The sequence below is a fragment of the Pelobates fuscus genome, chromosome 13, assembly GCF_036172605.1.
Source record: "Pelobates fuscus isolate aPelFus1 chromosome 13, aPelFus1.pri, whole genome shotgun sequence".
Lineage (NCBI taxonomy): Eukaryota > Metazoa > Chordata > Amphibia > Anura > Pelobatidae > Pelobates > Pelobates fuscus.
The window spans coordinates 43,017,386-43,031,165 of record NC_086329.1 but is presented as its reverse complement, the minus strand read 5'-3'; the positions used below and the strand labels follow the sequence as shown (position 1 = coordinate 43,031,165).

General features: G+C 41.4%; 1 protein-coding gene across 1 annotated transcript in view; it reads right to left on the bottom strand.

The window, feature by feature from the left end:
* Positions 1 to 1,705: 1,705 nt before the first annotated feature.
* Positions 1,706 to 13,780, bottom strand: part of NRDE2 (NRDE-2, necessary for RNA interference, domain containing) — a 30,671-nt gene continuing 18,596 nt past the window's right edge. The window contains exons 7-14 of the mRNA XM_063439491.1: positions 11,724 to 11,857; positions 9,824 to 9,947; positions 8,168 to 8,343; positions 7,385 to 7,771; positions 4,470 to 5,332; positions 4,063 to 4,201; positions 3,294 to 3,365; positions 1,706 to 1,872 (exon numbers count right to left, since the gene is read on the bottom strand). Coding sequence (XP_063295561.1) covers positions 1,747 to 1,872; positions 3,294 to 3,365; positions 4,063 to 4,201; positions 4,470 to 5,332; positions 7,385 to 7,771; positions 8,168 to 8,343; positions 9,824 to 9,947; positions 11,724 to 11,857 — 2,021 coding nt within the window. The 3' untranslated portion in view covers positions 1,706 to 1,746. The remainder of the gene's footprint in view (positions 1,873 to 3,293; positions 3,366 to 4,062; positions 4,202 to 4,469; positions 5,333 to 7,384; positions 7,772 to 8,167; positions 8,344 to 9,823; positions 9,948 to 11,723; positions 11,858 to 13,780) is intronic.

Genomic DNA, 13,780 nt, shown 5'->3' with positions numbered 1-13,780 from the left:
TGTTAGCCACGTTGGTATTGTGTTCAATGCTTAGCCCTGGAATGCTGTCGTGGCACCATGGGCCTGTTTGTTTTAACTTGCACAACAAAAATAAAGAATTAAAAAAAAAAAAAAAAAATTATGCCAACTAAATTCTAAGCCACAGCAGTGTCCACTGTTAGTCCAGGTTATGCAATATAGAAAACAGCAGCTCTGTAGGGTATTCATGAGTATGGTGCCCTGGTTTATTGGGCCTGCCTATCAGTAGCCAGAGTCCCGTTCCTACAGGTCAGAGCAGGGCCTGACGGCTGTGAAGCAATGTGGTGGGTGCCTCAGCCTACGCCTCTTACAGGAATATCTCGTTTCCCCTTGATCTAAATCTTGCCGATGGATCCTCTGGGCTGGGATCCAGCTCCTGTATTCGTACGGCAAGCTCCCCTCTGTTTAGCATCGCGGCGGTCTGCCATACCTTCGGGGCGTAGACCTGTGCCTCTCTGACCCGGAATTCTGCGTCTAAGTGAGTGGTGTGGCTGTGCGGGGTGTTCGTTGGCCTATCTCCAGCATGTATTGGGGTGAGCGTGTGCGCTTGGATAGTATGTCGCTTCCCTCCGTGGCGTTTTTTGGTGCCGGCCAGGCCGCATGGTCACAGTGGAGGCCTGGAGTGGGTGCCGGTAATGGCGCCGGCGGGTCGTAGGGCGGATCCACGAGGCGATCGTTTTAGCTGCTCGGCTGTGAGACATTCCACGGTGGCGAAGTATGGACCAGAGGTTCATGCATAGCGTATAAAAGGTTTCCAGGGGGTGAGTGTATGGTTGAGGGCTTGTGTCAGTTGCCTCTGGCCCTTGCTGAGCGGCCATCTTAGGTTTGCCTCGGGTTGTCGGTGACTCTGCAGGCGATGCGGCCAGGGAACCCATCAGCAGTTTCGGTCCGCGTGTCCAGTGGGGACCGGGATAACCCCCACCGGTCCAAAGGGGGGGGAGGGGGGAGATTGGAGACCAGCTGTGTCACCTAGGGGGTCCAGTGTCGGATAGAGCGTCTCTTCACGACTAACTCCCTTAGGCAGCATTTAGTGATCCGCTTTTCTGGCCCCGACTGGCGTTAAAGAGGAATCTCTGGATTCAGGAGAGCACCCCCAACGTGGGTGATGCTCTCTGGTAAGTTCTCGGGCTATTATGTCCTCGATTGTGCCCTGATTTCTGCCCGTTTGGCAGGAGCTCGAGTCTCCGTCTGCTCAGTTAAGTGGTCAGGCTCCGCCCCCCGTGAATCGCTTTCTTGAGGTCATGCCACAGCATCTCAATCGGGTTGATTTATCAAAAGACAAAGGGTTGCTTTATAAAAAAAAAAGAGTGTACAATAGACGAGATTTAACCAGTTTATCCAAACGGTTTTAAAGAACAGCAAAATACTCTGTGTAGTACAGTGTACTTCTACAAATGTCAAAAGTCTGATAGGTTAGACACAGATTTTTTTTTTTATTCAGATTTTCTCAGTCTTATCACAGTAAACACTAGGAAATAGGTCAATGACCATACTGTGAAGTCTTATTAATATATACACACACACCTTCTGCATCAAAAGAGACAAAGAAGAATAAATAAATATACATCAATCTTTTCAGAAAATTGTAAAAGGTATTGTTGCAGAACAAGTGCAACTGCGTTTCATTTAATCGTATAACATAGAAAATAAAAGTTTGTATATATATATATATAAATAATGTACACAATTTGCTCCATGATGGTACCACCAGGAAATGTGGAACTCTGGTTAGTCTTCCAACAGCAGATCCAGCTCTTCTAATGGCACTCTGACTCTTAACTCCTTCTCTGCCATCAGATCTATAATCTCCTGCAGCTTTTCTGGAAAATACTCCACCGCATCCATATACAGCACCTGAAAAAGAACAGCACAAACATAAACAAATATATATATATATATATATATATATATATATATATAAACATAAAAAGTATTCAGTGGATGCTGATCTCTTCACCATATTCCGTGCTGCAAGGCAAGAGACATGGCGGCAGTAATGAAAATACCTTCTCAATTTGCCACTGGTGTAAGCCATTTACCCCTTAACGACATATGACAGAATTATTCCGTCATGGTTGTCCTTCCATTAAAGGATCGTTTGTCAGTTGGGTCCAGAATTACTGGCCGCAGACTGACTAATGCTCCGTTTGTAGGGCTCAAAAAGAGCACTGCATACAGGAAATTAAATGGAATTTTAAATCCACGTTGCTACAATGTGGTGTGAGCAGGGTTAAATCCCAGCTCATGGAAAGCAGTTTGAGGTATCATTGGATCTACACCCCATCGTTTGCACAGAGCAAAGTCCAGAGACAATCCCTTATAAATAGCTTCTGCAGGTTGTGGGCTGTGCTCAGTGATTGCACCTCTTTTGGCTTCTTGCCCGGAAAGGTAACTGTGGACTGTGACACCGCTGAACACCAGGCTGGCATCAGGTGGGTTGAGCTGAAGTGTCCACTCTTCTCACCTTTATTGTCTCATGGATATGGAATGGGTAGTTGCCATATTGGGGTTGTGTGATTTCAGCCTGCTAGGAGCCCAAAGTAAAGGGACCAGGAAATAACGGAGTATCCAAGTTGGTAAGGGATCGGGATAACCCCAAGGTCCCTCAGACTTTTCAATAAAAAGCAGAAAATAAGCCACATCCTCATGCTTCGCTTGATTGAGCAGGCTTCAGGCAGGAAAAGTCCAAAATACACCCTCAGCAATTACCGGACACCACTTTCCAAAATAAGGGGATAGTGTCCTCAGAGGTATGGGGATCTCAATCTAAGGATGAATGTGAAGGTGTAGTTTCCAGCGTTTTCTGTTGAGTTTAGTCGAGAAGTCCCTGCAAAACGCCACCTGCTCAGTCGACAGCCAGGCCACTCCTAACCATTTTCTTTAATTTTATATTACATAGTAATTGCCATCCACGTTTAGAAAAAACAAGGAACAAGAAAATATATGGACAGGTCTATACGTAATTCTAGTCCCATCTGTCCCTAGTTGTAATGCTATAATTTTTGGATGTGGTTGGTAAGAATTGAAGTTCATAAACATATAATAAGATAGATGTATTTATTTTATCACTTACCTATAGGTATAAAGCACATTTTGGCAAAATCTTCCACTTTGGGAGACCACCTTGTAATTAGTAAGAGGTATAAGTATAATAAGGTATTGTGGCAAAACTCATTTTATTGATCGATCAAAGAAGGGAACAATACTGCCATCAACCGAAAAAACATGGTTACAATATTTACAAAGTTTCTTTAAATAAATTAATCAGTTCTCACCTTCGCCCATGGACAGTTCTGAATTGCCTTGTAAAACAACCCCCTGCCACGCTCTAGATGGCCCAAAGATACCTTCACGTAAAAAATAAAAAAAAAATAAAAAACTGAATCAGATCCAATTGGAACATATGTAACAATTTTCTTTATAGTAATGCCTTAAAGTGCAAACAATTCAAAATCTTGATGATCAGATAACAATTGGAGGCTTAATTTTCTCTTATTTCTGCAGGCTTTTTATCTGTATGTAAAGTTATGCCTTATTTCCTATATAGACATTCAGTAGTGCATGCTGTGCTTTTATAAAAGAGTTACAGAGGGCTCTCGCATTGCACAGACTTCATGTACTCCAGGATTTTACAAATTCTGAATGTAGTACATTCCAGCTGAACAATGGGTATGCCCATTTACAAATGCATTCAATTAAATAATCTGAACTCCATGTATGCTTAGCAGGGGGAGCAGAAAGCAAGGGTAAGCCTGTATAGCACATTCAGCAATATTTATAATGCAAACAGATTCATGTATAACATGTGCACATATGTATTGACCTTACGGATGATATAAGTGCTTTAGTGAGATTATAAATTCTAGAAGTAGAAGCAGAATCTGTATGGAGTATGCAAGTACGGCCCAAGGTGGCCATAATTTACGAACAGTAAAAGTGTCCTTTGTTGCAAACCATATATATGTCAACACATAAAAACAAGAAACTGTAAAAAGTCTTGATTCTTTTTCTAAATAAAGGTTAAAACCTAGCCAAATTGCTTACCATGAAGTGCAGATACATGCGCCAAAGGAGGGGGCATTTGGAGCCGTAGTCCGAGCGCAGGGCGTGCTCAAACAGGGCTTTGATGCGATTGGATAAACCAGTCTCCGGGATGAATGAGTGTATCGCTCCCAAATCTAGTCTGTAAGAACATACATTTAGATTAGGACAGTTACCCTTCAATGCAGTTCCAGTCCAAGCTTGTCCTTCCTGTTCCTACAATGCTATTATTTTAAAGCTCCAACATGTTTCACAATGATGTATAATAGTGGACAAACAAACAAGTAAGACAGGAGGACATGAAAATAGATTGCGCTGGCAGATAAATACAGCCTGTGAGATTGTTATTTCACATTACTGGGACATTAAAAAAAAAAAAAAAAATAAAGCAAAAAAATATAATTCTTTACCTCTGTACAGAGTCCATCAGTTTCTTCCGGTCTTCTTCTGCTTTAATAGCAAACAGACGAGGCTCAAGAGCGTCTGTTGTCCTCCTGATGCTGTCTAGAAATCTCCTGGCCTTACTGACATTGTGGCATTTGTTCTCAGTTTGAATGTAGGTTTTCCACAGAGAGACATTTGTGGGATACAGCTTTAAGGAGGCTGTGAGAGCGTCTCTGAGTGGGGCTAGGGGGTACACACTGACCTTGGTATGGTACCTTAGCAAATTAGTGTGCATCAATGTGATTGCTTGCCGAGCGCTGTAGAAGTCTTGTGTTTCCTTGTGTGAAGCATTAGGGCATGAGTCTGTAGCTTGCACAAGCACTGCAATAGCAGCATTAAGACTCACAGTGAGATACTGGAAAAGTGCGAAGCAGCCAGATATACAGAGCAGAGCAGAGGCAGCTGGGTCGCTTGCACAGCCTTGCAAAGCATGTTCATACACCTTGCGAGCTTTCAAAACACGAGTAGTTTGCACTGGTTCAGTATAAGGAATATACTGCGTATTTTCTGTAAGGCTTGTGAGGATGTAAATTGCCCGGCTTCCCGCACCTTTTTCTAAGCAGCCTTCCAGTTCTGCGTACAGCAGGCATAAGCTGCAGAGCTCCTGGTCCTTTAACCCCCTATTTCCCGCTAAGCTGAGGGCTGCATCAAACACCTTCCTGGCATCATCTGTGTTGCCCAATAGCCATTCCAGTAATGCATACTCCTTCCAGAGGGACAGGCTGGTCCGGCTGGAGGCTTCCTTGAGTAGGGCTTTAGCTAGACGTTTGCTGCGTTTGCCCTGAGATTTCAGCTTCTTCTTTTTCTGTGCTTGAAGGTAGAAAACCACCTGTCAAAAAAAATCAGTCCTTTACAGTTGGTCATCAACCAGCAGAGAGGGGGATTTACATGCATCCAGCCTTTATTTTTAACAGAAATTAGGGCCACCTATAACATTATGTTTAAGGGTATAATCCAGTAACACATACAGTAAAATTAGATTTTAAAAGCTGCAATTGTAAACACGCTGACTCTTTGACCAATCTGTTTTCTAATAATGTTACTGCATTACTGTAAAACAAACTGTATTACTGGAAAGCGCAAAATTAAAGGGACACTACAGTCACTAAAATAACTTTAGCTCAAGGAAGCAAATTTGGTGTATTGATCATACTCTGCAGTCTGTCAATTGTCTGTTATTTAGGTGTTAATCACTTTGTTTGTACAGCCCCAGTCACACCTACCTGCATGTAACGTGCACAGTATTCTTAAACACATCCTGTAAAGTGAGATCTAATGTTTATAGTTCCTTTATTGCACAGTCTTTTTAAAGGGACACTATAGTCACCAAAAAAACTTTAGCTTAATTAAACAGTTTTGGTGTATAGATCGTGCCCCTGCAGCCGCACTGCTCAATTCTCTGCCATTTAGAAGTTAATTTACTTTGTTTATGAACCCTGGTCACACCACCCTGCATGTGACTTGCACAGCCTTCCTAAACACTTCCTGTAAAGAGTCGTCTTAAGGTTATCCTTTCTTTATTGAAAGTTCTGTTTAATTTAGATTTTCTTATCCCCTGCTATGTTAATAGCTTGCTAGAACTTGCAAGAGCCTCCTGTATGTGAAATAAGTTCAATTTACAGAGCAAGAGAAACAATTGTTTAAGGTAAATTACATCTGACTGAAAGTTATATCAGTTTTTTTTCATGCAGGCTGTGTCAATCATAGCCTGGGGAGGTGTGGCAAGGGCTGCATAAACAGAAACAAAGTGATTTAACTCCGAAATGGCAGTGAATTGAGCAGTAAAATCTAAGAGGCATGTTCTATACACCAAAACTGCTTCATTAAGATAAAGTTATTTAGGTGACTATAGTGTTCCTTTAATTTAGAATTTCTTACCTCCTGCTCTGTTAATAGCTTGCTAGAACTTGCACGAGACCACTCTATGTGACTTAAATTCAGTTTACAGAGCAGCATTGAATTGAAAATGAAAGCATAGTTTTCATGCCCTGGGAGGTGTGACTAGGGCTGTATGGGCAGAAGAAAAGGTGATTTAACTCCTAAATGACAGATAATTGAGACGTAGACTTCAGAGGCATGAGCTATACACCAATATACTTCATTAAGCTAAAGTTGTTTTGGTAACCAAAGCGAACCTTTAAGAATATAGGTGATCTCAATAACCACCCAGTTTACTGATCACTTTACAAGAGAGTCTATAACTAAAGTAGTCTGAAAGGTCTACTAGAAATGGAAAATGTATTTTCCCCACAAGTTTACATTTTCAAAATGTTCCTAAAATAGTTCAAAAGATTGAGAACATATCAAAATCAACTAAAATACAATTTTGTTTCCAAGTCAGTACAGTGTCTCACTCAAAACATATTATGATACCATTATGGTAAATGCGGTGGTAAGATGCACAACTTGGTATCCAGTACGGCTGTAACTACTCAATTTTTCTTGCATGTGAAAATCACACCAGCACTGTACGATACAATTCCTAGTGCATTCTCGGATTACACTTGCCTTGGGTTCATGAAAATAGTATTGTTTATATCTTTGTGTGCTCTCTTGTTCATTGTATTTTTTATTCACTGTACCGTGAACCCATTTGGAGCAAGTTTTTGCCCTTTTCCGATTATTGGCTTCTGTTACAGGATTATAATTTTACTATCAGTAAGAGAACACACCATTCTCCAAAAATGAAATATTGAAAAAAAAGGTAAAAAAAGTATTGTGCAGTGAGCTGCCTCTTCTACAGAACAGACAGAATATGCACTACTATAAATCAGAAGAAAGCCTAATAATACATGGCCTGAGAGGTAGACATTAAGTGTTCCCTTTAACAGAGGTGCAACGGCTCTTGTTGAATTTATACGGCATTAGTAAGTTGCTGTACCTTTGAAATTTCATATTGTAGCCAGTAGACTGAAAGTCTCATCTTCTCATCTCCTTGGAAAAGTGAAAGTGAAGCCTGGAAGACATTTTGAATGAAGCCTTCTCCTTCTTTACCATGGTCAGCCAGCCATCTCCCTCTACTTATGGTGTCCAAGTGACCAACCGGACAAATTCCAGAAAGAGGAAGTTCAAATGAGGTCAGTAACCTTTCATATACTGGGTATTGGTCAAAGATGGAAGGTTCATCCAGAGAGAGGTAAAGGGTAGGTGCTGGAAGGCGAGACCCACAGGGGACCCCAAGGAACTGTAAGAAGGACAGGATGAGCTGGAACTGCAGTTTGGGGCTGGAGATCTTAAACATGGATGGGCCCAGATCGTCAAAGAGGACCTGGCGGATACAGCAGGAAAAAGTTTTGATAGTCAGTTAGCCTACATGTTTTACAGGGTAAAATGGTCTATCGCTAATTATGGTCTTTTCCTCCTGACTTTAAGCACCCCCTATGTCTCACCCCTCTGCCAGTCTTTATATTAGCGTTATATTAGATTAATGGATCAATTTAAAACACTAGTATTTATAAAGAGCTTTGCTGATCCTTGCTAACTGACCCTGTCACCTGCTCGCACTCGGAACTTCAAGACTTCTGTAGGACTGACTGTTCCTATGGAACCCCAAGTTTCAATAACAATGACTGTGTTCCTTATCTGCACATTATTTAAGGTACAAGTGTATTTTTTTTTCTATAAAGTACATATTGCATAGACACAAAGCTGTGCATGGTCTTACCTGTCTCTCGGGGTCCTCACAGTCCTCCTCAGTCTGCTTTTTGACAGGGTCAGGTCGCCACGGCATCCATTGCCTAGCTTCTCTTGAACATTCCACATCCAACCAGATCTTATTTTTGGCACAATGTTTATCTTTTATTTCCAAATCCTCCTCCGCTTCGTCGTCATCCTCTTCTCCTATAAGAGAAACCAGCAATAGTTACAATCTAACCTCAAAGAACTACGGAGAGTACCGGTGAAGTATCATTCTATTTAATTAATATGCATTATTGTGAAGTGGTCATGGTGCAAGGACTTTAAAAGTGAAGCTTTATAGTAACATTGCTGCACATACTGATTTATTGCAGCTAAGGGAAATTTAACTCCACCACCACCAGCTCTCATCATCTATCCCAGAACGAGAAGAGTTAATTATGTGAGCAGACAATTATTCATTCATTCATTCATGGGCTGAAAGAGCTCAAGTAACACTTTCAGTCAACGAATGAACGCAGCATCAGCTTCTGCAGCTCTGCAAAGGCCATTCACTGGTTTGACACCTTACCAGAGAAATTCGCCAAGGGAGTAACCCTTTAACATTACAGAAAACATTAAAGTATTTAACCAAGAAAAGTACATTTAGAGTTTTTAAATCAAGTATATCCTGAGGTCGAGATGTCATTGTTCAACTCAATAAACACTCTATACTCTAACAAGGTTGAAACGATCGTCTGGGGTTACTGTATCTCTTGTGCAGGGAGAGCTGGCCTGCATTTTGGTTCCATTCTGCTCTTTTGGGTGGCATCAGTCTGATATGCAAATGGCCTGTTTCTTTTTTTTAACGACACAAGATGAGCTAAAACTAGTTGGAGATCTGAGCGAGGACCCACTGAAGGGCAGGCTATTTGAGCTGTTGTCCATTCTCAGTACTCTTGTGGTTTGTTTTTTTGCACTCTATACACCACAACCACTTCTAATTGCTGAAGAGATGATGGTGCTAAGAATCAGCACCTGAAGCCTTTATTTAATTCTAGGGATACTCTTTTTTTCCACCCTTCTGTGTAGCAGTGCCTCCATATGAGGCCATCAGCCAACTAGACTAATTAAACCAAGTTGTATGCTTGTTTCTGGGGTCAACACACACAGTATGCTAACCCCAGACACATCAGAGTGGCTGCACAATTTCTCCGCAAGGCTGTCACACAGCCAGCAGTAGCACAGTGCTAATAGTGGCAATACAGATGGATTTATGCAGACGTCCAAGAAGATAAATATCCTTGTTTGAGTATGCTAATGCATATCTGATGTAAGGAAACCACGAAATAAACAGCTTTTAATCAACGTCATCCAGTGCTTTGCTGAGCCTAATAAGAATTTTTGTCCACAATAGCAAGTTACCAGTTATTATGGATGCATAGAAAAAAACAATACTTAAAAACAGCCATAAGTATGATATTTTACAGCTTAGGAAATGTTTAAAGAAAGTTTAGTAAAAGTTTTTAGCAAAAAAAAATGATATGCATTAAAAAATATATGATATGTGTTTTTGAATATAGAGTTTCACTTTAAAGATGGCACCACTTTTTATGTGGATACCGACAGATCAGATGAATAGTCTACTGCAAAAGGGAGATAAATCATAGGTCTTCTCTCGGAAGGCTACACTGTGTAGAATTACCCAGGTTGTGGATTGTGATCCAACCGCCTCGTTCTTGTTGTTTCATCCAAGCACACCAGCCTTTGGCACCTTTTTCGCCAAAACGAGGTTCCCCGCTGTCCCAGAAAGGCTCATAAAATTCAATCTGGGCAAAAAAAAAATTTAAAACATCATCAGAATCTATCACGTGTTCACTGCCTTACTTGCCAGGTTTCTGCACAAGTGGCAAATTGCTTTTTTTTTTCGAAAAAAAGCAAATACAAAGAAATCCAAATATGGCATGCCATGTAAACAAAACAAAAACATACCAAAAACTTATTTATATAATATATATGTTTATAAAAAATATCTGAATAGAAACAGTGAATAACAATAGAAAATAATCAAATAGTCTTTTTAATATTTGCATAATAACATTTTTTTATATATTCTTCAGGATAACCCAGTACCCTTTCCACATGTTCTTCAAAGGAATACTTTGTGCACCATAACCACTACAGCTTGTTACAGTGACTATGATGCCAGGTGTACCCTGGCACCTCTCCTACTCTAAGAAATCAAACCATTTTTGAATGGCTTAAAACATGGGGTCTGCCATCCACTGTTCCCCGCCTCCACTACCAATGCCGGAGAGCTGGCATAGTTAATTGACTGCGAATGATCAGCTGACTCTCTCCGCCAATGAGCCAAGACCTACAATGGAAAGCTTAGCTCAGGGGCTTCTGTCTTTCTGGCGTTTGTAGGAGGCGGGAAGCAGAACCTGGCAGACCCCAGGTAAAATTACGAACTGTTCAAAACCTGTTTGGTTACTTATAATGGGAGTGTGCCATATCACTCCTGGCAACAAAACAACTACCGTGAGCTGCAGTGGTTATGGTGCTTGGAGTGGCCCTTTAAGTCCTTTCCTCTATTAGACTATCAGATTCCACTACTTCTGCTGGAAGGCTGTATCAGGTATCTACTACACTTTCTTTAAAACCATATTTTAACACACATTACGTTTCAGTTGTTCACCTTCAAACCAAGACCTGTTTTTGTAATAGTGAAAAGCTAAACTATCACTGAAAACCTTCCACTGCCTGTTCAGTAAGGTCCATAAAGCACTGCTCAGCATTTGCTCAGTATGCGGTTATTATAGCACAGCTAGGAATTCTGGGTAGAGATCTTCACAGAGGCTGAAAAGAGACATGCGTCCATCGAGTTCAGCCTGTCTCATCTGTTTCTGCCGATGATCCAAAAGAAGGCAAAAATACCACACAAAAAGTAAAAAACGCGGTTTTCAAAAAAAGCACTTTTCAATGTTGCAAGAAACTACGAAAGAAAATTTCTTCTCAACCCCAGAATGGCGGTCAGATCTCTCCTTCGATCAAAAAGTTGTTGCCCCACATAAAAATGATAACCCTGAATATTATGTTTTTGCAAATGTTCATCCATATTATGTGAACAACTATTCTATCTGTATCTATGCACTGCATATGAGAACACAGACTGTCTAGAACAGGTATGCACATAAGAACAAAGTGGATAATAATAGAAACTGCTGGCTTCTAAAAAATTATTCTAGGACCAGGAAGTGTCTGGAATTTCTCAGCAAATCCTGGCCCTCATAATGTTGTGCAGATTTCAGCGGACAACTATTAGCAGGAAATGTAGATCAGCTGTCACAAGTGGCTTCGTTCATGAAATTTTGAACAGAACTAGTCAGAAATCTCACTGGATCGATTAGAATGGTTCTTCATTCAAGCATTCCGTTTAAATCTTTATTCATGGTTTCTCATGAATGATGTGATTTGTAGCCGCATACGCAGGGTGCTAACCATGCCCCTGTAACTAAATGCCAGACAACTAAATAAGAATATTTGCTCTTCAGCTTTTGTAATAAGAGCATTTTACTGGCTTTTTTTTTTTCATTGTAACACACCTGTTCCTTGGTGTTCATATTCTTCACGGTGTCAGGTTTGTAAAAGGTAAAATCAATAAGGGCCTGAAACAAGGACACCGATTTTTCCGTATGGCCTGCCTGCCGCAAGAAATGGCACTGTTGGATAAACACATCTGGGGGGAAAGAAATTAAATAATGCTTACAATTGACAGAAAGTCATTGCATACGAATATTAATTATACAGCCGGCTCTTCTACTTCACTATATTACAACCACCAATACCTTGAAAATGGAATTGATTTACAACACTGGAGTGTCCCTTTAAATGGAAGTTAAAAACCCCGAACATTGGTCTGCTTCTGCTACATACTAATGCTGTACTTTATAAAGGGAAACAGTGGAGTCAGTCATAATTATCATTATTATACACGCGCTACATTAAAGCAATTAGAACAGTTTCCGTTCACAATAACTGTAATTTGTTAAGTAATCAGTGCATGCTATCAACATTAAAATCAATTCTTTATGGAATACAATACAGTCTAGAATTATTTGGGGCTCCACAGGGTTTAAACAGGCATATAGGGTCATAGAACTCACAAACCAGATTTACTACGTTTTACTAAAGCATAAACATGTAATTAGGAAGGCTACAACAGTTTGCATTGTAGAGTGATAGTTCAGTAAGACCTTGTAAACAAATACCCCCCCTCTACATATATCCCCCCCCCATTAACATGCACTGACCCTGCACATGTATACCCCCTCTACTAACATGCACTGATCCTGCACATATATACCCCCTCTATTAACATGCACTGACCCTGCACATATATCCCCCCCCATTAACATGCACTGACCCTGCACATATATACCCCCTCTACTAACATGCACTGATCCTGCACATATATACCCCCCCCATTAACATGCACTGACCCTGCACATATATACCCCCTCTATTAACATGCACTGACCCTGCACATATATCCCCCCCCATTAACATGCACTGATCCTGCACATATATCCGCCCCCCCATTAACTGTCACTGACCCTGCACATATATACCCCCTCTACTAACATGCACTGACCCTGCACATATATACCCCCTCTATTAACATGCACTGACCCTGCACATATATCCCCCCCCATTAACATACACTGACCCTGCACATATATACCCCCTCTACTAACATGCACTGACCCTGCACATATATACCCCCTCTATTAACATGCACTGACCCTGCACATATATCCCCCCCCATTAACATGCACTGACCCTGCACATATATACCCCCTCTACTAACATGCACTGACCCTGCACATATATACCCCCTCTATTAACATGCACTGACCCTGCACATATATACCCCCTCTACTAACATGCACTGACCCTGCACATATATACCCCCTCTACTAACATGCACTGACCCTGCACATATATATCCCCTCTATTAACATGCACTGACCCTGCACATATATATCCCCTCTATTAACATGCACTGACCCTGCACATATATACCCCCCCCATTAACATGCACTGACCCTGAACATATATACCCCCTCTACTAACATGCACTGACCCTGCACATATATACCCCCTCTATTAACATGCACTGACCCTGCACATATATCCCCCCCCCATTAACATGCACTGACCCTGCAAATATATATCCCCTCTACTAACATGCCCTGACCCTGCACATATATCCGCCCCCCATTAACATGCACTGACCCTGCACATATATACCCCCTCTACTAACATGCACTGACCCTGCACATATATCCGCCCCCCCTTAACATGCACTGACCCTGCACATATATACCCCCTCTATTAACATGCACTGACCCTGCACATATATCCGCCCCCCCATTAACATGCACTGAACCTGCACATATATACCCCCTCTATTAACATGCACTGACCCTGCACATATATACCCCCTCTATTAACATGCACTGATCCTGCACATATATACCCCCTCTACTAACATGCACTGACCCTGCACATATATCCCCCCCCATTAACATGCACTGACCCTGCACATATATCCCCCCCCATTAACATGCACTGATCCTGCACATATATCCGCCCCCCC